Source organism: Chamaea fasciata, unplaced genomic scaffold (assembly GCF_029207755.1).
Source record: "Chamaea fasciata isolate MVZ Bird 193981 ecotype frontalis unplaced genomic scaffold, bChaFas1.0.hap1 SCAF_11, whole genome shotgun sequence".
NCBI classification, from domain to species: Eukaryota; Metazoa; Chordata; class Aves; order Passeriformes; family Sylviidae; genus Chamaea; species Chamaea fasciata.
In genome coordinates this window covers 3,424,011-3,448,154 of record NW_027094096.1, presented here as the reverse complement: position 1 = coordinate 3,448,154, position 24,144 = coordinate 3,424,011, and the positions used below count along the sequence as shown (strand labels likewise).

General features: G+C 43.8%; 1 protein-coding gene across 2 annotated transcripts in view; it reads right to left on the bottom strand.

Annotated features, from left to right (window-relative positions):
• ARHGEF4 (Rho guanine nucleotide exchange factor 4) overlaps positions 1-24,144 on the bottom strand; it is a 119,188-nt gene that overhangs the window by 78,736 nt on the left and 16,308 nt on the right. The window contains exon 1 of one of the 2 annotated variants that reach the window (XM_066193985.1): positions 20,363-20,640. The exons of the other annotated variant lie outside the window; for it this stretch is intronic. Coding sequence (XP_066050082.1) covers positions 20,363-20,549 — 187 coding nt within the window. The 5' untranslated portion in view covers positions 20,550-20,640. Of the gene's footprint in view, positions 1-20,362; positions 20,641-24,144 lie in introns of those variants that run through there. 2 annotated transcript variants of the gene reach the window in all.

Sequence of the window (24,144 nt, the reverse complement as noted above, 5' to 3'; positions counted from 1 at the left end):
TGGAGATTAATATGTATTACACATTAAGAAATCCACTAATGTTTCCAGCAGATGATCACATTCCAAACCTTCATTGCCACCTCAAACATTGGGAGTATCTTTGTTTAATCACGTTTTGAAACCCTGCTGTAAAACCACAGTCACCAGCACTGAACTCTCCCAATCTTCATTCAGGTCAGCTTACTGTTGATTTTGGTCAGTGGTAATGTTGCAATGACTGGGTATATCAATTATACTCTGTAGCTGCAAAACACAATCGGCTAATACAGTGTTTTAACCTAAAATCAAGTGCAGTGCTTTCTTCTTCCAGTTAGCCAACCTTGTCAGGAGTAAAAACTTGGTTTTTACCAAGTTAGACCCAAGGCAGATAAAAACTGTCCTTTATCCTGAACCAGGCTCGTGGGCAAAATACAAACAGGAGAATCTTGTCTTTCTATTTAAAGGCAATTGAGTTAAGAACCAGCTTTAAGCTTGCTCTGGTGATGTGTTCTGCACAAGCAGAATCTAACTGCAGATTTCTCTGCTCCCAGTGAAGCTGACCAGAGCCAAGAACAGATGGGAGCAGGGCAGAACTTGGAACAATTTTTGTGCAATCCAAGCAAACCTACCAAATAACCAAAACCAAAAATGCAGAAGTAGTTTACACAGCTTGTCCAATTTCTAAATTTAAAGTAACTCCCTCTGTGAGGTACAAACTGGGTCCAGAACTTCTCATGTTCTTGTGCCCTTAACTCTTCTCAGGTCATGGTAGAACAACAATGAAAAATGAAAAGCTTTCATAGTGATCAGATTCTTCAGAAAAGTGGGGAAAACAGAAGTGGTATTTGTCACCTTGGGCTACATGGGTTTCTTATGCAGTAATGAAATTTCCTCAAAGTAAAAGCCTTTTATTTATATTACACTTCCTGAAATGTTTGAACAATGCATTAGGTCTGTAGTATTTGCTCAAAAATATTAATTTAATTCAGGTTTGAGTCAGCTGATTAATTTTTACTTCATTACAATAATTTCTTCCTAATTATACTTTGCATAAAGATTCCCATGCTCCCTATTTTTCAGAGTCAAGTAGTAAATTAGCTTGCCAGGTGCCAAAGGGATTAAATGTTTTCTGCAGCTGTTGCAGCCAGAGTTCTGGAGGACTGTCTGCCATGTCATCTGGGCAAAAGAGCTGAGTAGCTCACTCCTACTACTGAAAACTGGCATGATAAGATATCTCACGGGGCTTCCGCCTTCCATAAATGATGCCTCTCTCTAGATCAACCCTCTGGATCTTTCTTTCTTGGTTAACACAACCAAATTCCACAGCAGTAAGGAAAACAGTATGGCTGAACTCAGAACATAAATTAATCTCAGAAAATGAGCAAACTGAGCAAGTACATCTTTGTTTCTATAGTAAATATTAATAACATAGAGAAAGCTGTCACACAGGCTTAGGAGAGGAATGCTTCCAGCTTCTTTCATCTCTGCTCTGGGCTCAGGAATTACAGCCCTTTTCTGCATTCCATATTAGGCATCAAGCTAAGATTTTAGAGATGCTCTAAATTCAGTTCCTCAGGTAAGAGTCATTATCATTAAACATTCCTATTCCCCTGAAAGCAGAACTGCACAGAATAATTCAAGAGTTCAGCTGGCATCTATAAAAACAGGCACCAAAGATTGTTGTTCTTGCTTAGACAAAAAATCCCATTTGCAACAAAAGTTCTGATGCCCATTTTGATTGGCCAAGTGCCCTTTGCATTCCTCCTGTCTGTCTGTCTGTCCTGTAGGGCTGAGCCCAGGCAGCCCATGGTCTCAAACAAAGCAAGAGCATGAACACAACCAAGTGTTGATGTCTGATGTGTTGAGCACGCACAGAAGGCAAGGCACTCCGGATGTTCTCAGTCACAGATGGAATAGATTTCACTCCAAACATGGGCTCCCCTCAGCAGCTACAGTCCCGCTTCTGTTCCTGGCAAGCACTGGAAAGGTTAAACATCTGCAGGTGGGTTTACGCCTCCCACCAACCAAGGTCATCCAACACAAACAGGAAGAGTGACAGAACCTCCTCCCAGCACAGACAGAACCGAACACAGAGATCCACCACCTTATCAAGAGCACCAAAATTCTTTTAGTCTCCAGACCGCTGGAACCTGTGGAAGACCATGCATGGAAAATAACAGTCTTCAATCTCTTCCAGTATTAATGAGCAAGACCTCAGCCTTAGCATGCACAGTAATTAATGCTGCCAAACCACAGATGAAAACATTGAGGTAAACAGGGATTAGAGCCCAGATTCATCTAACTTCATTCTACTTAAAGCTCCTAAGCGATATAGCTCAAGGCCTTCGCTAGTGGCCAGCTGCCAGGAAGCACCAGAGGATTTTCCATGGCGAGTGGTAGTCTTTGTGATGTAGCTGAAGTGCACCTAAGAGCCATCCACTGGCTCATGACCCCAGGGGCTGAACTATGTCCTTCCTCTGGCAACAGGAAAAGCTAATGAGTAGCTAATTCCATAATTTGTAAGGGCTAATTGACAATTTGGAAGCAATTACATTAAACATGACATTATAAGTCTTCAGAAAAAAAAAATTCCCAAAACCAAACCCCATATTTTTCACTCTCACAGTCTCTGAGAGAATGCACAGAATGCAGAAGTCCAGCAAAGGAATATGAGACAAGTGGGCAGAATTGAATTCCCAGGGCATCAATCTCCTGTTATCACTAATAAACCTCCAATTATTCAACCCATAAGTGGATGCTTGGTTTTAGACACGAGATACAGTTTTTGTTTGACATCAGAAAATAGCATCAATGTAAATGAAGCACAGGCCCCCTCAGGAACTTACAGCTTTGTGTGCTGCCTCCTGTATTTATTGCCTGGTCAAGTGTGAAATGGATACCCACACCACTCCCTGCATTCCTTTCTGCATGAGCACTGCCAGAAGCGATATGTCTCTGCCTGCAAGACTGCAGGAAGGACAGAGGCAGCTTGGCCATGTCCGCTCAACCTGGGCACAGGATGGAGACACATCTCCAGCGCTGGAGAGACATTCCCATCCTAGTCACAAAACCCTTGCTGGGTCACACAAACCTCCTGCCTGTCTTGGTCTGTCCTCACTTGACCCAGTCTCACAGGCAACAGCTGTCACACAGCAGAGGTAAGATTATTTTAAGTCGTAAATTGGCATTAACTGCAAAAATACTGATTGACTATCAAATCTATGTATTACAAAATTCTTCACTGGAAGCAGGCCAAGCTGTGGCCCAGGTATAGCCTAGCTAACATCGCACAGTTTCCTCCCTAGTGGAAAAGTGCTCTAGTGGAAATTTTCTTCTGCATGTTTGCCTGTTCTTTATACATTCCAATTAGGAGCTCCTCTACCCCGACCAATTAGCTCATGCTTATTTGCATTAAAATAACACTGAGAAGCTGCCCACTGTAAACCACTGGTATTTCCTGTTGATGCCACAGAAAGTCTTCATTTCTGTGCACTGAAATGCAGCTAATTGATTTTCCTGATAGCTCAGACTAATTACTTGTTCACAGAGCAAGTCACCAATTTCAAATGCTTTTCCTTGAAAGCCAGGAGATCCATAGGAGATCCATACATCAAACAGATAATTGGGTCTACTTCCTGTGGTTATAAATCTAAATAAAGGCAAAGGCATTAAAATTAGATTCCAAGTGGAATATCAAAGACAGCATGAATAGTTTTATGGACAGTAACAGTGCATATAGAAGAAAGTGAGTGCAGATAAGAGACACTCCCAGCTTCTGTTGTATCACAACTGCTACTTATCAACTGCTACTGTATTCAGCAGCTGAAGGAGGAAAACTGATTTAATCACTCATAAGAAGAGCTAATTACAAAATCCCCTTCCAGAGCATGTGGCTCTCAGAATGCAACTGAGACACCTGATGTGAAAATCACTATTTTAGATAGTTTTAAGACTTTAGCAGATCAAGGTCTAGTGAGTCAGAGCTAACTTTGCAGGCAAATTAGCTTTTAATTTTCAATGTCACTTTATATTATGCAACTGGTTTGGAAACTTTCTTTTTCCTTGAGATAACATCTTCTCACCCGCATACTGTTCTTTCCTGCAGGAGGTGATTTCAGTTCACAAGCAGAATAAGACCCACTGGAATACCTGCATTTTAATTCCAGGCACACTTCTAAGGTTTCCCTTTGGAAAAGCAGAAGCTAATTGAAGTCAACTAGGAGCAGGTTACCCTGGAAGCTGTAAAACACAAGGACTGGATCCACTCTGAGCACACAACACCTCTGTGCTGACAAAGGTCTGATGATCTCCATCCAGCAAATCTCAGTTCCACCCTCTTGACAGGTCAGCTAAACCTGAATCTGCAGGAGCTACGCAGAGACAGAGGGTGCAGCCTTGTGCTGTTCATGGAGCAGAGGCCAGTGGCAGAGTGCTGAAAGGTGACCCAAGTCAAAGCCCTGCAGCCCTGCAAAGTCCAGGCCATAGGTTTATTACAGAGTTTAAGGTGCCTCCAACAGAGGTGGAGGTTTCTGGAGAACAGAGAAAATACATCTCTATGTCAAAAGTTTTCGTCAGTCCAGCAAAATTGGAGGATTTCTTCCCACATGCCTTAACAAATCAAACCAAAATGACAGGTTGGATTGGGAGCACATGAAATGCTGCTTAGAAATAGGAAAGCAACAATGGAGAAAGTCTGGGAGGGGAACAGAGCTGATTGAAGCCGGTGATGTATGGGTGGCAGGATGAAGAAATCATTGCGTTCAAGAAGCTGGGTTCACACCTGCAAATCCACTCACTGCAGAGTGGCTGTGCAAGCAGGAAAGGTGGAAGCACAAGTGAAGGAGCAGACTTTGGATAATGCAGGGGAGAACATGACACTGACAATGAACCAGGACACGTTACTCTTACACAGCCAGAGCACCCACCTGAAAACATCAACACCTTCAGCACATTTAATTTCTCAGTCGGGAATACCAACCAGACACCAAATCCCATTCTCTCACTCACGTCACGAGCTGTGGGTGCTGCAGAATATGGCAATTTATTACTCAGAAGCCAGGGGACAGGGAGCTCACACCAAAACAAGACAGGAAAACATTTGCCTGTTTTAAGCAGAACTAATCACTTATGTGAATCTGCTTACAAAGCTTTATATTTCTCCTCATGGACAGGCTGCCCAACCCTGAAATTCTGGCTGATGGAAATGTTTCTGCACAACTTGGGATGCCCAGCACAGCTGCAGCCATCACACACCTGCCAGCTGGACACCCCAGGCACCAGGGTGAACACGCTGTGTGGGACTGGGAGCTGCAATGTGGAACTGGGCTGGGTTTGCCTGGACAAAGAAGCTCGTGTGTCAAACACCTCATGCTGCTAAGTAAGAGTTGGACTCCCTGTATTAGCCAAGTTGGCATCCTACAATGGGGATGATGACATTTTCGCATTTGGCATTTTCTGCTTCTACACCACATCAAATTTTCCACTGTGGTGTCAGGAGAGATTTCTCTCTACTTCCACTGGAAGAAGCCAGATAAGGACAGCAGTTCTATACCTTTGTTATCCTTATAAAAAGGTTAGCTTGCCAACTGTCTTCATTTTTTTACTAAAGGCAATGTACAGCTCAACAGAATATATATCAAAGCTTCCAGTGATTCCTTCACCTTTTCTGCTGTAGCTCGACGTTTGCCTCAGAGGTGGTCCCAATCAACAAAGAATACTTTTGTTTTCTCTATATTGCCACTGTGAGATACAAAAAGAAAAAGTTCACCAGAGAGATGATCTGAAAGTAACCAACACTTCTTCCCTGGTTGAAGTTCTTTGATCTGGAAAGACTACTTCAGGTTAGGGTTATCTGCAAAAGTCCCTTTGCTCCGAGAAAATGTATGTAAAAATGGCTTTTAAGGGAAGATATTTCTTCTTAAGGTATCCCCCAGTTTCTAACATGACATGAAAAACTGCCTGGGAATTTGTTCTAATTATACCCCATATTGTGTTTATTCCATTATTCAACCATAACCACATCCTGCAGGCGAAAGCCATCCAAGGCTTGTACCCACTGTGCCCAGAGCAGCAACAGAGATTTGCTATCACTCTTCAAGAGAACTCCCTTCCTGCGAAGGAGAAGAAATTAGGATGCACTTCATCTAATAAATGGTATCTCATAATAAATCATGTCATCTAATAATAATTAGATAATGGCATCTAATAATAAATCTTGACCATCTTTCTTTTCACTTGTCACCATTAAAGGCCAAGTTTATGGAATATTTTTCAGCATTTGGCTTTATCAGAGATAAACAGAAAGTTACCAGTTGCTGCTGCTGCTGCTGTTTCTGCTTTGAACACCAGCAAGAGTCCAGGTTCTGTAATTCTAATCTGCCTCTATGTACGGTGTGACCAGTTTGTGCTAGGGCCACACAACCCTGAAGGGAGCAGCAGCTTTCTCAGGCAGAACAGCTGGCACAGATATAAGCAGATAAAATATTAAGATGATGTTCTTAACATTGCAAATTTCTGCACAAAATGAAAATCCTTCCCATCTGGTTCCCTTCTTACAAACACAAAATAAAAGCACCAGGAAACAGATGTTTGCATCAAACCTCAAAAAAAGAAAATCAACATTTTTTTGTTTTGCTTGACTATATTTTCAAAATTCAAATATGCAATGGACAATTGGAAAGCTTGGGGCTTGGGAAGCACTAATTACATTTATGACTCTTACATGTATTGATCATGTACGACACTATCTGGGAAGTTGATAAAGGAAATCTCAAAAGATTAAATCCATCAAAACTCCTGAAAGTAGTGGACTCTTGCAAGTCCTGCCTTCCTTCAGGGGGACCTGGAGTGCCTGGTTCAGTTGTGGGGCAGGGACAGGAGCTCCCTTTCATTGCACTCTGTCCATTGTGTCCAGGCCATTGTGAGAAGTGGAGCTTTTTGTCAACCAGAAAAGACCTTCCTTACCTGCAGTCAGGCTGGGGTGATTTTGGGATCATGCTGGATACACAGACTGCATTAGAAACAGCATGGCTTTTACTGAGCACGTACCAGCCTCTATGTGCACGTTTAACAGAGGAATCAACCCCACCAAATGTCTGATGAAATGCACTGAAATAATCTCCCAGCACGCTCAAGATGCACAGGAGGGGGGAGGAACTCCTCCCCCAGATCCAGGCACCAGAGGAAAGAACCCTGCAGAGCTCAGCTCTGAGATGCAGGATGCGCCTTCCCTCACTGCTCTCAAGTTCCTTATCTTCTGACTCTTCTTGGCATGAAGCTGAGGAGCTCCCTGTAGCAACAGGCTGTGAAAACACTCTGATCTGAGGCAAACAGATCCAACATTCTTTCTTCTATTCCTTCCCGTTCTCACAGCAGAGGACCTGTCCTGGGGAAAATGCGGGGTGGCCTGGCAGCAGCAGAAAGGACACCAGGAGTGAAATCTGCCAATATTACTCACTTCTTCTCTCGAAGTTCATCTCCATTAACTCTTCAAATACTCCTCTTTCCCCTGTAGTTGGTGGGAAATATCTGGCTTCCATCCCTGACTTTTCCACCTACAATGTTCAAATGGATAAGTCTTCTTTCCTGCCATTTGCAAAATAGCAGGTACACACGAGATCTCCCAAGAACTAGAAATGCAGGGTAAAAAAGACTGGGCAGAGATGTTACTGCTCTGCACTGGTGCTAATCAGTAGCACACAGCTATATATGAGGCAGCTATTGTAGCTGGGGATCCTGTCTTTTGTGATGTTCAGTAATGCTCTCTGCCCATAACTGGGTATTGCCCTACACAATCCTTTCAATATTAGCTCAAAACAACTCATCCAACAGCTCTGTGCCTTCCAACTGGAGTGAAGAAGCTGAAGAACAAATATTATGTACTGAGTGCTGAGAAGAGGCCTCTTCCTTTCTCACCCATCGTCCTTCTGATCCTTCAGAACAGAACAAAGCTGCTCTGCTGTGGATGTGTCAATACAAAACCATTTCCATGACAACAGCCTAGGATGTGCCAAATATAGACATTTGACTTCAACAAACAGAGAAGGAAGAGACACATGACTAGAGGGTGTTCTGCTGCTCTGCATTTAAACCCAATTCCTTCCTGATGGCTGTGGGCAAACACACAGAGAAGAATTAACAGGGACCCTTTGGGATACCAATGCTCTCAATCTCATTTCTGCCCCTGTGCCCTCTGCTGCTGCAGAAGGCAGGGAACCAGCTGCCAACTTCCCCCTAAGTTCTCCAACACAGCCACACAGCTGAGCATCAACTGCTGATGAAGAGAGGTTTAAATTTTGTTTCCTACCCTCGTTTTTTAAAGAGCTGAGGTTCATACGCTCCTTTTATTTCATTAGCCCTGCTTTAAGAATAAAAGACTGCCATAAACAAAGAAAGACTTCTGAAGTCACTTCAGAAGGATTCACCAGCATTTTCCTCCTCCTAGCCAAGTGAGGTTCACACAGCAGGAAGGACTCCTGTAGAGCACTGCAAACAGCTTCACTCACTGCAGAAACCCCATCACAGTGCTGAACATGACCTGAGGTCCTTCTGTCAGCTGCTGCCTCACCATAGAACCATCACAGAATGGGGTGGGATGGAAAGGACCTTAAAGCTCCCCCAGCTCCACCCTCCTGCCATAGGCAGGGATGCCACCAGTTAGGTCAGGCTGCCCAGGAGCCCATCCAGCCCGGCCTGGAACACACTCTGTGCTATAAGACAAAACACAGGCACTCTGCTCTTCTTGCTGCACTAAACATCATTCCAGCACAATGACGATCTAGAACCGCACACTGGGAACTGCCCAGGATTTTACCATCAATCCACTTAAAAGAGTGAATCAGTGAACGACCCACTAAAACACTTCCAGCACAGGGCTCTGAGATCCTGAATCAGAGCTATGTAGGGAGCAGGAAATTTCAACCTGCAGCAGAGCTCAAACTCTTTCTGTGGCCCTTGTAAGGTACTTGAAGCAATGTTTTGGTCTATGGCCCAGCTCTGTTTGCCTTTTGATTATCTTACAGACAGCACTTAGCAACCCACACAACCCCCTCGTATTTAGGTTTTACAGGAGAGGAAAACAGAGCAGGAATGTAGGTAATGTGCCTGCCTGCCACAGAGAGCACACAGAGTTAGCGATTGCAAAAGCCTCTGTCCTCGCGGCATTCCTATCTATTTCCAGAGTCTGTGTCTCCCAAAGTCTTGCTACCTCGGGTGTTTTGTCAAGAAGAAGGTAGTTGAGATCAGTGTTTCCAGGAGAAAGCCCTGTTTTAATGGCGATGCTTTCAATTGTCCAAGAAAATTGTCAGATCAAAACCCTTTGAGCACAACAAGCTGAGCAACAAAAGACATTCACAACCAAGGGATGTTGTGTTTAAATGCAGTTATCCAGGGAATTTACTCACAAGGGCTCCTTCTAACAAGCACACTGGCCTCTCACACAGATTTCTGGGATTAATAATTAGGGTATTGCACACAAAACTGTAGGCTGTTGTGCCCAATATGGCAGGTCCCTTCTGTGCTATGGCTTGTTACTTACAGAGTGCTATAAATAGGGGGACTGAACGAGTCCCACACAGTGCAGAAACCACATACAAGGCTGGATAGCAGAGCACACAGCCTCAGTGCTTTCTGAGGATCCTTCAGACAAGGCTCCACCTTCACATAAACTATTTGTACAACCAGATCCCTCCCACGTGTGCACCAAAGTCTGATGCCTGCTATCTGACATTACTCTCAGAAAAACAGAAGCAGCGCTGATCAGGTGCTCACACCCCACAAAAAAAAAAAACTTTGCAAGTGCAGAAACATGCAGCAAGAGGCCACAAAAGCCCACCACGAACAAACAAAATATCCCACACCATGCAATTCATACCCTAAAAGAATTAAACGTTGTTTCAGAGATTCAGGCACCAAACACAGTGTGTACAGGCACGTGTCACCAATGAACCATCACCTAAAATATCTGCTGCAATCCAGCAGCTCTGACCTGTCTTGGCTTCTCAAAGCTTCCTCTCCAGCTCTGTGCTTAGCTGATCAATAGGAAGGGATTTGTGAATCCAACTGTCAGCAAACCCTGGCCCTCAGGACTAAGGCAGGAAAAATTTAATCTCCCTACTTGCCTTGCCAAAGAAAGCACTGGACAGATAAAGCCTCAGATGTGATCCCAGATGATCATTAAGGTGGTTAGGAGTCCAGAAAACACACATTAAACTCAGCCAGGACTCCAGTGCAAATGAACATATGGATGTCCTGGAGGGGGTCCAGCCAAAGGTCAGGTGTGTTTAAGGCACTGAAGCACCTGACATACACAGAGAGGCTGAGAGAGCTTGGACTCTTCAGCCTGGGGAAGAGAAGGCTCAGGGAGATCTGAACAATGTGTAAATGTACCTCAGGAGGGCGGGGTAGAAGACAGGCTCTGATCCGGCGGCAAATAAAAGGACAAAAAGAAATTGATATAAACCAAAGTAAAGTAATTTCTATTCAAATATAAACTTTTTTTACATTAAGGGTAGCCATAGCCTGAAAGAGGTTGCATTCCTGGAGATATTCAAACTTGACTGCTCATGCAGGTGACTGGTGAGAACACTAGAGTAGGACTAGACAGTCTCCAGGGGTGCCCAAAGCATTCTGACATTCAGGTTGGGAGGAAAACCTGTTTAGAAGCCCACAAGCAAAACCAGAAACTTCTACAGCAGGTAACATTTTCAGGAGTAGCCCACGGCAGAGGATGCTCCAGCTCTCTGCTGCCCAGTCAGAGGGGGAGAAGGTTCAGTGCTCCAGCCAGCACAGCAAACCACACAAGCCAAGGTGCCATTGAAAACATTTGTCACGAGGTTGGGGAGTAACTGAAAGAAGTTACTCCTGCTCTAATCTGCTTCCAGTTTGCACCTAGCCAAGACTCATCTTCCTCTGAGCACCCAGGAATTGCTGAACTGCCCCTTCTTTGCTAAGTATGATAAAGGAATTGGGACACAGTCAGCTGCAAAGTTAAAGCACTGGCGCCACTGAAAGTCAGTGAACACCTCAAGAGAAGTTAAAGCAGAGGAATGGGTGCCTGGTCCTCTGACAAGTGGGCAGAAGCGTTCTCCTCTTCCCTATATTTGCCAAAAAATCATAAATCATCCTCTGGTTTTTCTTATTACAACTGGAATAGTCTTTGGAATCAAGGTGCCTTTTTCAAAAATGCAAACTGAAAGAAAGAAAGGTAGCACCTGAGAGGAAGACAGAATACCAGGTTGCAGGTCCCATCTTTCTTCAGAACAAAAAAAAAAACCCTCCATGTACTTGGCCAAGCAGCCTTTCAGGACTTTGACACAGCAGTGCTCACACTCATCTACATTTGTGATTTCAGAGATATCTGAATGATTCAGATGAGTCAAGACTAACGACCTGGCCATAATTAATTCAGTGTATTTTTAAATAATTCCATTCAAGTGTCAAGTCACAGGCTTGAAACACTGTGAGTTTTCTTTGTCTTACCCTTGGAAGTATTTTTTTTTCCTTCTGAAAGCAAAGTTCTCCAGATCAGAGGAGTTGTCTGGTGTAGACAATCACAAGTGGCTGCCTAAAAGATGCATAAGCTGCCCTGCATACAATTACTTTGGAGATTTCCTCCAGTGGCTCAAAGATGATGGTCAAATGGCATTTGGGGGCCAAGCAGAAGTCCCAGCTCTGCAGTGTGTGCTCTCAAGTGAGCCAGAAAAAGCAGCATGAACACAGGTGAGCATTATACCACCAACTGGGACTCTAGATTCACAGAAGAACACTTGACCAAGCCCCCAGAATTCAGCCTGTGCAGAGCACTGACAGCACGAAATAGGACTGCCAGGCCCTAGATTTATGACAGCATAGAGATTGTGGTGAAGCTCAGAATTGGGACCAAAAATAGCCCAAATTAAATTATTTTGAGCTCTCCAAAGAAAAATGACAGATCCAATCAACAAGTTTCAGTACAGATGGGTTCTGCATATTTTTAATTTATTCAGGCTTTTAAGGCTGATAAGAATGCCACATTTCCAACTGATCCAAATCCACTGTTTTTGGGGTATTAGTAACGCTGTGTTTTCATAATAAACTCTCTTAAAAGGTTTATTGTCAAAGCTTCTTTCAGGCATGCAGAGTAGGTTTTTGCCCTGAGCAGGATGTACCATCAGTGACCTCAAGCTGACACACAGCTCTGCTCAGGGAGAGAGTCAGCAGGAGCTGAGCCAACCCAGTGCTTCCAACAACAGCTCCAGCATGCAGACTGAGAGTCTCTTATCCAGGTCACTCTGTCCTGTCAGAAACTGAGACAATTTTGATACAGCCACACTACAGAATGTGCACAGGAGCTCCACGGGCAGTTTGCCTGCTGTAGGGTTGGGGAGAGCCCAGTGCCTCACTCTGGGATTGCACATCTGCCTGCAGCACCCTGCTGTCACCTCCCAGCTGCAGACCCTTCCCAGCTGGAACCCAGCTCACACCTGAACACTGCAGGTGGGACAAACTCTGAACAGGCCACTTGAGCTCCTGTGATTCTCCAGAGCTGCACTGTGCCCCACACCAGGCAGTGTCACAGAGTGTGGTCACTTCCCTGAGGGCCAGCGAGGGAAGTCACAGCACAGGAACAGCTCCAGCAGCCCTTGGGATCCAAAAATGACACGGACCCTCAGTGCTTGCTGCACCTTCCTGCTGCAGCTGAGCCTTCAGCTCCCAAACAGCCCGGGCTGGGTTTGTTTAGATTCTGTAATTATGCAGACAGCTTCTCCTCTGAACTCGTGTGTGCCTGGACATCTGTAGGATCCCTGCAAGCAATAACGTTAAGGACAGCTCCAGGAACAGGGAGCTGTGGCCAGTAGGTGCACAGGCCCTGCTTGTGATCTTGCTTTGCCTCTTAGAACACTCCACTACTGCAGGTTCCAAATGCCAAGTTTGTCTTCTCTCATGTATATCCCAGTGGAGATCTTGGTTCATAAAGAGCTGAGGGCTTTTCACACCTGGCCTGGAAAGATTCCATTGGCCAGGGGAGAGCAGAGTAGCTTAATCCTACCCACTCAAATAGATCATTTTGTGTTAACACTGAATCTCCGAACCCACTGACTTTTTTCTGCATTTTTAGGCACACTTAAATAAAAAAAAAAAAAAGAAAGAAAAGAGCCTAATTCAAAACTTCCTCATGAAACCCATTTCCATTAGCCAAAAGGGAAACTCTTCCAATTTCACTCCCACATAGAAATAAATCTCTGCCAGCTGTTTTGAAAACATCATTAGTCTTAGCTTCCTTTATTCTCAACATGAAACATTCCAAAGCTCTTATAATGATTTTTTTTTATTTTAAAGAAAATAAAAATAAAATCAAAGCTCCGCATTTACCTCATGTTCCAGACACAAAAAATTGTTTTTCAAGTTCTTTTATAAACACATGTAATTTACCTTCCAAAGCAAGAGGATGATACCATATACCTTAACAGTGCACTTGGAATGGGTTTCAAATTATTATCAGATCCTTTAAGAAGGGCTCTGAATGCATTGGTAGACAAAAAAAAAAAAAAAAAAAAATTAGAGCTCACATGTAGAAAAGCTTGGTTTTGAGAGACCTCATTGAGGAATGTTGCAAACTTAACTAATTAATAACCTTGTGTGTGTGTATATGTATATATGTGCATATATATACTTCCACTCAAACATGAGGTAAAAAGATAATTCAACAAAGTAAGAACAAGGAGGATATTCAAAACAATTGCGTACTCAGCTGCCTTTAGCCCTTGATTTCCCTCCTATTCCAGGACCACTAGCCAGCCTCCATCCTGCTGGAGGTCACAGGATGCAGGAATCAGCTGCACGTGGGCTGATGCATTAGAGCATCCATAAGCACTCCCTGGGATACGGCACAACTTGGAAATGGCTCAATTACTCCAGCAAAGCAATTACTCTGTACTCCATGGAAAAAAAGAAAAAAAAAAAAAAACATAGTCCAGGAAATCTCTTGCTCCTTGATTACCAGGGATTGAGAATAACAGCAGCAAAGCTCTCTACCTGTTTAGGCAAATACACCCCGGGGGATATTTGCAGTGAGATCTGCCAACACTTGGATGTTCACACAATGTAATCCAAGACAGTTAACCAGGTGCAAAGCATGTTCCTATCATTTTACACCCAGGCTACCGTCTCGCTTTCATGTGCAGACACACCACTTTTCGGAGCAGCATTTTTAGAATGGCACAGGCACCGAAGGCGTTCAGTGCCCAAGAAGACAGCTCATGTTCAGACTTTGGGCTGCTCAGACCAGTATCCTGCTCAGTCCAGCACACTCAGCTGTCCCTGGCACTTTTAAGCAAATCACTGAACTAGTTAGTCGGTTTAACAAACATCAGGCCACAAAAGGATTGTGAGATGAGACAGAATTCTAATTAAATTAGAAGCCTCCACAGATAATTACGACACTCAGAAAAGGGCTATATTCCTCTAATCCTTCAAAGACACTTCTCACGATTTAGAAGAATTGGAGAACAAGACCTTAGCAGGAAATAAGCTCAGTTACAGACCAGTTTAGTAATTTAAAGGCTACATCTCAATGGTGAAGGACAGACAGGATTGTTCCCTACATTGTTGAACTTAACTAACTGCTAAGCAGCCACAGCAAAGCTGCATCATGTGTAGGCAGCAAGCACACACATTCCCTGTGACCACCGGGCATAGGCACTATTTGCCAGCACATGTTCTAGTCTATTTTTGCTGCTTTTTTTTAACCTACATGAACTAGACCCAGATAATGCAAACGAGAAGCTACGTTCAAGTTTCTGCCAGCCGTTGTGTGTCTGCCTAAAGGCTGAGAAGAAAGGAAGGGTCAGGTAAGCTTCATGGTGCCACCTCATTCCTGCATTCCCTCACTCTCTTGGACCATGCTGGTTTCCTGCTGCAAGAGCTGTGATGCTGGCAGTATTGAAATGAGCGGCTTAAAGGTGTTTCACTTCCACGCAGAAAAACAGCAGCAATTGAAGCCTGGATATATCCCAGAGAAGTGTTGGTCTGAAGGGCTGCTCTAAAGGTAACTGAATCCTTGAGAAAATCCAGCCTTAGAAATCGTCATATTCCTCAGCAAAGGGAATAGTGATTACAATCTAAATGTTCTTCACGGGAGTTGTTTTGAAGGCAGAGAAGGAAAAGGATGAAGATGGTGTACCTGTGACACCTGGGGAAGTATCACAGGCAGTGCTCCAAAGATTTATCTTTCCCTGCTGCAAACACAGCATCGGGAAAGATGGGAACGTTTATCTCTGGTAGGCACAGGTGCTAATCTGTGCCTCACGGGGACATGAGAATAAGCATTTACTCCTTTTGAAACAAAACAAAAAAATCTCAAGGGAAAGTCAACTAGAACCACCCCCCACACATTAACATGTAATTAAAACTCCAAAGTAGCTGAACTTACAAAATCTGGTTCTGCTGCAAACAGAGGTACAGAAACATGATTAGACTTCCTACCTCTATTAACACTATTTTTAATTCCCTTTAATGAAAAATCATGATGCTAGAGGATAGTTTACACTGATAAAACATTTCTGTAGGTGTACTGAAAGAGTTAGGTGGCCAAGTTTACACACATTTAGCATTGACGGAGATTCCCTTTACTGGAATGAACTCAACCACTTATAAATATAGATGCCCTCACTATTTGAATGTGATGCCAAGTCACAGTTCAGCAACACTCAACACTATTTGGAAGATGTACTTTCAACGAAGAAATATTTACTTAAGCTTTAGGGCAGCTCACTAGCTCAACCAAGAGATGTTCACCTTGTAATTCTTCCTCAAAAGTTCAGGATCGCCCTTAGGTTTAACCTAACCATACCAGTCACCATTACAAATGAATCCACACAGAGAGAAAAATCAAAGTTAATTTAGCATGGATTATTGTTTGTTTGCTTTTAAGTCAATTGATTATTCATTCAGAAGATGAGTGGAAGTTATTCTGGCAGGTGACAGGGAATATATGAGGGGACACATAGGACATGGTAGAGTGCAAGCATGAATCCAGCTGAAATATCTTGGCTCTGGATTTGCCAAGGTAAGGGTGAAACACAACCTCGACATGCTGCACTGGATGCTCTGAGGCAGTCACTTTTTTTCCTCCCTGCTCTCCTTTGGATGCGTTCTGAAGCAATTTGAACCTTAAATCAATCTCCCCTTGTGTGACCTCTAACTCTTGCTGACTGAGTGACCCTAGAGAAAGAAGGGTCGGTGGAATTATGCACTGCAGTCCATGAACACGGCTGAAGACATCAGCACCAAAAAGACAGGGCTAGGGGAAGAAAAAAGGAAAAAGAAAGGGCTCAAAAGAAAATCTCTGGCCAAACAAGAAAGACTCAAAGCAATGGCCACAGCTCTATTACAGGCTCTCTCATCAGCCACAACAATGAAATGAATGACTTGGAGAAAACCTTCCTAAAAAACCCACAGTTTTCTTTTTAAGCTCTGAATGAAGGAAAAAAACCCCTCCACACCCATGCTTCATGTTTTCTTGTTTGTTTAAAGGCCGTATTTCCAAGGGCGGTAGATGAGCATATCTGCATATTAGGAGCCACAAATCTGTGCAGAGGCGCACTGAAGGGGAGCCTGTACAATTAAATTGCTACATATGCACAAATACAAAGAGCATCCCAGGGAAACTATGGCAACCACTACTCCTCCAGGTTGGGATTCCTCCTTTGCCCCTACCTTTCTTTGCTCTTCCAGTCCTTCCCAACTTGGACAAGAGAAAGAATAAATAGAAGTATTAATGAGGTTGGGATTGGACCTGCAACAAAGGAGCTGGAAAGGCAAAGAGAGCTGCTCACAGGCTTGAGACTGGAAAGAGTCTAAAGGAAAAACTTTTCAGTGGAGTTGTACAACAGTGATGAATGGGAGACAGGCAGCCCTGGGGTTCAAAGTCTTGCCTGGGAAACCAGGGCTGGAGAGCCCAGAGTGCCACTGAATCACTTGCTGGAGCACTGTCACAACTGACTTTTAATTTGGGTGCCTTGTGGGTTTTTGGTCAGCTGAGATACTTACGGCCAAATTTTCAGAACTGCTGAGCCACCCCAGCTCCAAGTCCTTTTTTCACTGGCCAAACACTTGGACACTGCTCATAAGTATTTAAAAACAGCAAGGCTTCTGTTCAAGTATCAAACTATACCTTTTTTGCACCCTAAATCATGCTTTGAAAGTTGTCTGGGCACTCTGTGAGGGTCACTGATGCTTGCAAAGTCCTCTGGCATCCTCAAATGGAGAGCCTGGTAGAAGAGCAAAGCATTCCCTATTTTCATGTTTATATTTAGCTTCAGGAAGAAGGTCCTTCTCATGGAAGGTAGTGTTTATTGACATTTAGACCAGAAATGCCATGCACTGATATAAAAACACAGTAGATAATTTTTTTACTTCCTACAAGCCTGAACCATGGTTTTTGCATCCCTGTATTTCAAATGGCATTTGCACAGAAATTTATGCTGTAACAACAGGTCTTTTCTCTTTCAGCTGTCACATTTAGCTTCCCCTCTTGATCAATATATCACAAGGTCAACCCCAAACCAAAAGGAATTCTACTTCATTACTGACTGCAGAGGAAGATAACGAACCAAAGAGAGTTTTTTTCTCCTGTGAACCTCAGAAAATTATCTTTTCTACACAGGGGATAACAATTTGTATTTCTGAAATCAAACACTCTCAAATGTATACATACATAGAGACACATTCATCTCTGTCTTCACACTTCCCTGGAATCTAAGTTATCTAAAAGAAAAACTCCAATGGATGCATTCCAATCGTACCTCCCGCCTTCTTTTCACCTCCACTTTTCAGTCATTTAAATCTGGCTTATTTCCAATTTCCCCTGAAGTCTTAGACAGCAACAGGCTCAGTATGAAGATCTCTACAGAAAAGGCGATGTACACACAGGGGGAAAAGGCCAAACCCTCTCTGCCAAGTCCACCTATCCAGCCTTAAGGAAATGCAGAATCCCTTTTAAACAGAGAGACTCACCCAACCCTCAGGCCATTTTCAGTGCAAAGTTGGGCACTTCAGAGTGTTTCCACACAGTCTGTACTCTTTTTCCTCCCCCTAACTCCTTGATGGATCAAATGGAAAGATGCTGGAGGCTCCCTGCTCCTCCGAGGAGGGGACATTGCCACACATTTTAGTTACCACTTCTCTCATGCATTGCCAGCTGCTACTGCTCCTGCTGGGTTTTTTTTTTTTTTTCTCGGGTTTTTCTGTTTGGGTTTTTTGGTTGGTTTAAGCAGTATATTAAACTTTACCATTCAAAAATGTTATTCAGCACAAGCTTTAAAGAAATCCTGCTTCACTCCTCAGACAGGAAAATGAAGTTGATGGAGAGGAGCAGTTCTACCACAACTTCCTAAGTTTAAGCCAAACAAGAATTCTGACACAGAAGAGTCAAAACAAAATCAATTCCTCCTAGTGATCCATTTCTCTCAAAGTTTAATCCTAATTCTGACCTGAATTTTGTTAGTAGTTAGAGGCAAACTGCTCAGAAATCTTTTGCACATGAGAAGACACCTACCACAGTACTTTGAGGCAGCAAGGAGTCTGAAAGGAATGGTGATCTGCTTTTATTATGGTATTTATATATCATTACTGTAATTATGAAACTTAATTTGGTTTTTCCCTGTCCTCAGTCTGCCTCCATACCATTTTCTATTCCATCTCATCTCTAATTCCTGCTAAATGCAGGTATCATCCACAAAATGACACCATGCCTCACAGCCTTGGGAGCAAGACTATTGTGGAAAGAAATTTAGAAAAATAGACTTAACTTCAGAGCCTGCTTTTGCTACCAACCTCACTCCTTCTGTATCACTGTACACCATTTGTTTCAAGTGACCTGATTAAGCCCAAGAATGCATCCAGGGAGGGCAGCTGACAGCAAACCCTGCGACACAGAGGGGATGGAGCCACCACTGCAACCCCACACACAACTCTGAGCAGGAGTTTGCACAAAGACCCCGAGCCAGACTTACTTCATGCCAACGTCAGAGCATGCTGGGTTCATTTGCACTCCCAATTACAAGAGGAAATAGCCAGCAGATGCTGCTGAGAATGCAAAAGCACATCATCTTGTATTTGCAGCCCAGATCTTTCCCCAAAACAGAGCAGCAATGGCTTGATCTCAGCCTCAGCGTTTTTTCCTGTCCCTGGACTCCCAGGATGTCCTGTAGGTGTTTAGTGCTTTTGGCCGCCCAGGTGTGGTGTGCAGGGTGAAAAGTCAGACAGGCTGGCCACCCTGCTGTAGCCCTTTCCTGTGTGATTGTGCAGTCACACTTCAGCAGAGACTCCAGAGCAGCAATGGAGGTTTTATTAAACAGCTCCAAATCTACAGCAGCAGATGGAATGATAAAACCTTTCAATAATTAAAAGTACACAGGACTAAAGCAGATTACACAGAACTGCACCCTGAATTCTTCCCAAGCCTTGATTCTAGCTGGTAGCACTGGGTATTTTTACTAAGGAAATGGCAGTCACTGGTGGCCATGAAGGCACTTGTCTGAATTTATCTAAGAGAGAAACTAATTTACTGCAGCTCTATTAAAAATCTCTCTAAACAGCAACAGCTGAACAGCTCAGCAGTCATTGGCCGTAAACATCATCGCCAGGCTCCTTTGCTGGGATCAGCTGGGAATGAGAAAGCTTCTTTACTATGCTTGCAGTTCAGACATCCAAACCCTAAACAGGCACATCAGTAACTGAAAACCAGAATGCCAGATCCACACCGGCCGAGTCAGAGCAGGTCCAGGCTACATGAACATGCCTCCAAAATCTATGGTTCAGAAAGACATTAAATATTGGATGGGAAAGCAAAAAATTGAACTTGAGCAGCTGGCTCAGGGAACTGCCTTTCCCTCCTTCAGTGCACAGCAGCGCAACCCTACCTAGCCCTCATCTGCTGCACAGCACTCGCCTGGGCATTTTCTAGAGGCAGTGATACTCTACACCGGTATTTACACAGAGAAATATCAACTCTACGTTCAGCTCTATGTGATTAAACTGAAATGAGGAATGTTCCAATAGGCAAGGACAGCTTTAATCAGGTAGAAGCCTACGCGCTGTTTCCAAAGCCATTAAAAACCTATTTCTCCCCTCCTGACTTAAGAAGTCTATGAACGGTCTGTGTTGTTTTGCTTTAGGTGTAAGCCTGCAGAGGGTATAGCCAGCAAACACCGAATGCTTTGGTTATTTCTCAAGACTGAGAGACTTCATTTCCAAATTACATACTTTTTCCAGAAGGTTTGGTTTGGTTTCTCAAGGTCAGTGCAATATCATAGAGCATCTAATTAAAAAAAAAAAAAAAAAAAAAAAAAAAAAAAAAAAAAAAAAAGAAGCAGAAAGGGAAAGGGGAAAAGGAGCCCCTTACCTGTGGCAGAGTGAAGACTCTCCAAGCTCCAGTACCTGGACAGGACGCCTCTCATGCCACCACCACCACACACCACCCCGCTGCTGTCAGAATCGGAGCCCGGGGAGAGCCCGGAGCTGCCGCTGCTGCTGCAGTTCTCGGCACTGTGTGCCCCGCTGGACTCGCTGGGGCACTGCTGGGTCCTCATGCAGGCAGGTGAGCCGGGGAGCCGGGGGCTCTGCGGGGCTGCGGGAGGGATGGGGCAGCGCTCTCCGGAGCTCTCCCGGGGCAGCGGGACCTGGCAGCGCCGGCGGAGCTCTGGGCTGGATCCCGAGCCTGCTCTCCGCTCGCCTCGATGCATCCTGACATCATAGGGGTCCGCTAAGGAGGCTCCCTCTGAGGCAGCTCCGCCGCTTTCAGCCGCAGCTTCCAGCGGCTGGTTTTTATTAAAGCCGATTTCAAGGCATTAGGAAAGCAAGGGGTGAGACAGGGATCTCTCCTCCTAATTTAGCGGAACTGTCAGATTAAAAATAAAGAAGTGGAAATAGTAGAATTTCATGCATTTTAAAAATGCCCAAGTGAGAGAGACCTTGTGTTATCTGCTTCCCCTGAGAACTCAGAAAGGATTTAACATATAAACTAATCGTGTTTAGAACTGGCTGTGGCTGCTGCTATTAAAAAACTATTTTTGTAAGTACTCAGGAAAAGAATTCAAAATGAAATTAAAGCCAGAAAAACACAGATTGAGATTTGAGGAGATTGCAGCTGGGATTTTTGAAAAATCATTTAGCATCCGCTCCCACACTGCAGACCTGGTATGATCCCTATTTCCATGCGTAATCTTTGTAAGAGACCTCAGCCCCAACTGAAACAGCATCACTGACTACTGTTTACTAGAAAGTTTTATATTCTCATTACCTAACTGGGGATTGCCTGTGTCCCTGTAAGAAGGATCCTGAAAGAATACCAGTTTCCTGAGAATTTAGAAATCCCTGTGCACTTTAACAACAGCTTCGAGGCATCACAGAGATTTTTTAATAAAGGACATTTCTGGGCTGCTGTTCTGCTCAAAGACCTGGCAGATGGCAGATTTGTCCGACTATCAGAGTAACTTAAGGGCAGAGACATGTTTTGTGCCCTGTGCAGCAGAAAAGAGTGTAAGACCAGAAGTAGCTTGATTCAGCGTGGGATTACCCAGGCCAGGTGAAAGTTTAGCCAGCTGAGACTGAAAGTAGGGGTTGGACCAAAGCAAAGGAGGAGATGAGCTCCCCCAGCACATCTGGAGGAGGGACAGCCACCCACATGGGCCACAAAGGAAAACCCCACACTGCTCCTGTCACACAGGGAGTGAACACGCCTGCAGACACCCAAATCCAAACCCAATTCCACACAAGAACTGAAAACACTTCTTTTACAATTTGCATGTCAGGTAGCTCTTTGCAAAGTAAATAAGTCCATGTTATATGGCCATCACAGCCTGTTCTAACAGAGACCCCTTTGAGTTTGCCTCACTACCCATGCAGTAGCGGAGTTATTTCAATTTAACACTTCTGGTTTACTGAGTATTTCCTAAAAGGAAAAAAATGTCACACGCCATCACTCGAGAATATCACAAAGCACCCAATAATGCTGAGCCAACTTTTGAGTCCTTAAGTACTTCAGTTATTCTTTAAAAGATAGGTCTCTGCAGCAGTAACAAAGATGACATTTCTAGTGCTCTGTAACAAAATTATTCTTTCAATTATCTTCTGAATGTAGCTACTTAGACCAAAATATCTAATACTTCCTAACAGAAAAATGGAAATGTCAATTGGACTGCATTAGAACCACTCTTCTGCATTGATCTGGTTCTTCCAGAACTGCCTGCATTCGAGTCCAACTGGAGAGAAACTCTTCTTGACCACAATAATCAGGGAACGGCAGATTAAACATTGACAACAAAGATGAATGCAGCTGTTCTGTGGATGTGGAGAACAGCACTGAGAAGAAGAAAGTCAGTGCAGCTCTTCAGGCAGCAAAGGTGTTTGCTGTATGTATGCACTGGAGAGGAATTTTCTAGTAGAGTGGAAAGAAGAAAAAATCTACACAGCCAAATTGTGGAAAGCAAAAATTTTGTCAGAGTTCAAGACTGCAACCCATCATAGAGGGGTTCCCCCTGACTACAGATTTTTATTTTTTCTTGCTGTAAAATCTACATGGAGATTTATTTTTTCTGTGACATTAGAGAGAGAAGTTATCTAAAGTGGATGTAGCAGTAACTGACTCCAACTGAAGATTAAGGATCTCGCTGCACAGCCTGGTAAAGGCAGTCAAGCTACCCTTGGACAACCTGATCCTAAATACCTGCTGTTGGCTTTTTAGCCTCTGTTGGCTTCCCCTGTGATCTTGTAGCTTTGAACAATGATTACCAGAACCATACAGGATTTCCTAGGACCTTCTTCTTCTCTCTTTGCCCCACAGAAGGTTTTTATTGGTATGATAAATCTTTCACCTCAGTAGCTAATACACACAACCCAACTCAACTTGCTAAGATAAATTTTCAGGAACTCAGCCACCACCAGGCCCTGCTTTTGAGACTGGATGAAAACCTTTGAGTGAGCACGTTATCAAAGACCTCACAGAGGGCAAATGTTTGTGGCTGTGGTTAAACAGAACCAAGATTGACATAGTGGGTCTAATCTTTCTGTGATTAAGAGACAAAGTGAAAAGTATACAGGAGGCAATGTGATTCTTTTTTAGCCACTTAAATTCAATTACACTCCTCTAGTTAATGGGGCTGGAATGGACATTTCATGCTACAGCTACCATGATGCACTTCTGGGAACTTGCATACCACTTTCTTCAAGAGCTAAAATGACAAAAATGGAATAAATAACTCAGCTTGCTGTTTTGCTGAACTACAGGACTGCTAAATATTTATAAGACATAATGAAGTCCTGTTTTGAGCTAATATTTTCCCTCTTGAACAGATTTCTCCAGTGGCTGTCAAACATCTTCACATAAACCGTTGCCAAGTGTGAGTTTAAGAGCACATCTATAGCTGGGAAAAGAAGATGAAAGTTGTCCACATGATGTTGAGTAAACAAACAGACCCTTTGCCTCTGAGAAATACTTTCCACTACACCAGGGAGGCCAGAGGATAACTCAGTACCACTAAGTGGTCACTGTTTTCTAGCCTATCCACAAAAGATTCAGCCCTTGAGAACTTGGCTCGCCTATTCTTGTTGCAAGATTTCCAAGGCCACCAGTATGTTCCTCATCAGCACACATCAGTCACAGGGAATTCAAGCCTCTCTGCTTGGCACAACCAACCACAGCTCCGTGGTGTAACTCCAGGGCATCTCTTGTAGACATCTGATAGCAGAAAATTCAAAGATCTGAGGCTGTTCTAATCTGACAAGACACGTGGAAAGTTGCCAAAAATATTTGGTCTGTATTTGGATAATGATTTAAAATAATACAGGTGTGAGATGGCACAGCTACAAACCTATCTTGTAATACACAGGTTACAGTTTTTTCCCCCTGTGAGGATATGATAGACCCTGGGGGTTTATGGTCATGTGTGTGTTCCTGTCCCTATCCAAAATTTCCAGAGTCTCTGAGAAGCAGCATGAGGGAAATACCTGGGAAAGGGCAGCATGCTGGCACGAGGACAGAAAAGTCTCTGCCTGAGAGGCAGGGATAGCAGTGAGAGCAGAGATGTCAACAAACTCCAGTTCTCAGACAATTACCTGTGTCTGTCTGTCACTGTGCCACCTTGGGATTGCCTCCTGCTGCAAAGTCCCCATGGAAAAGCTCAGAAA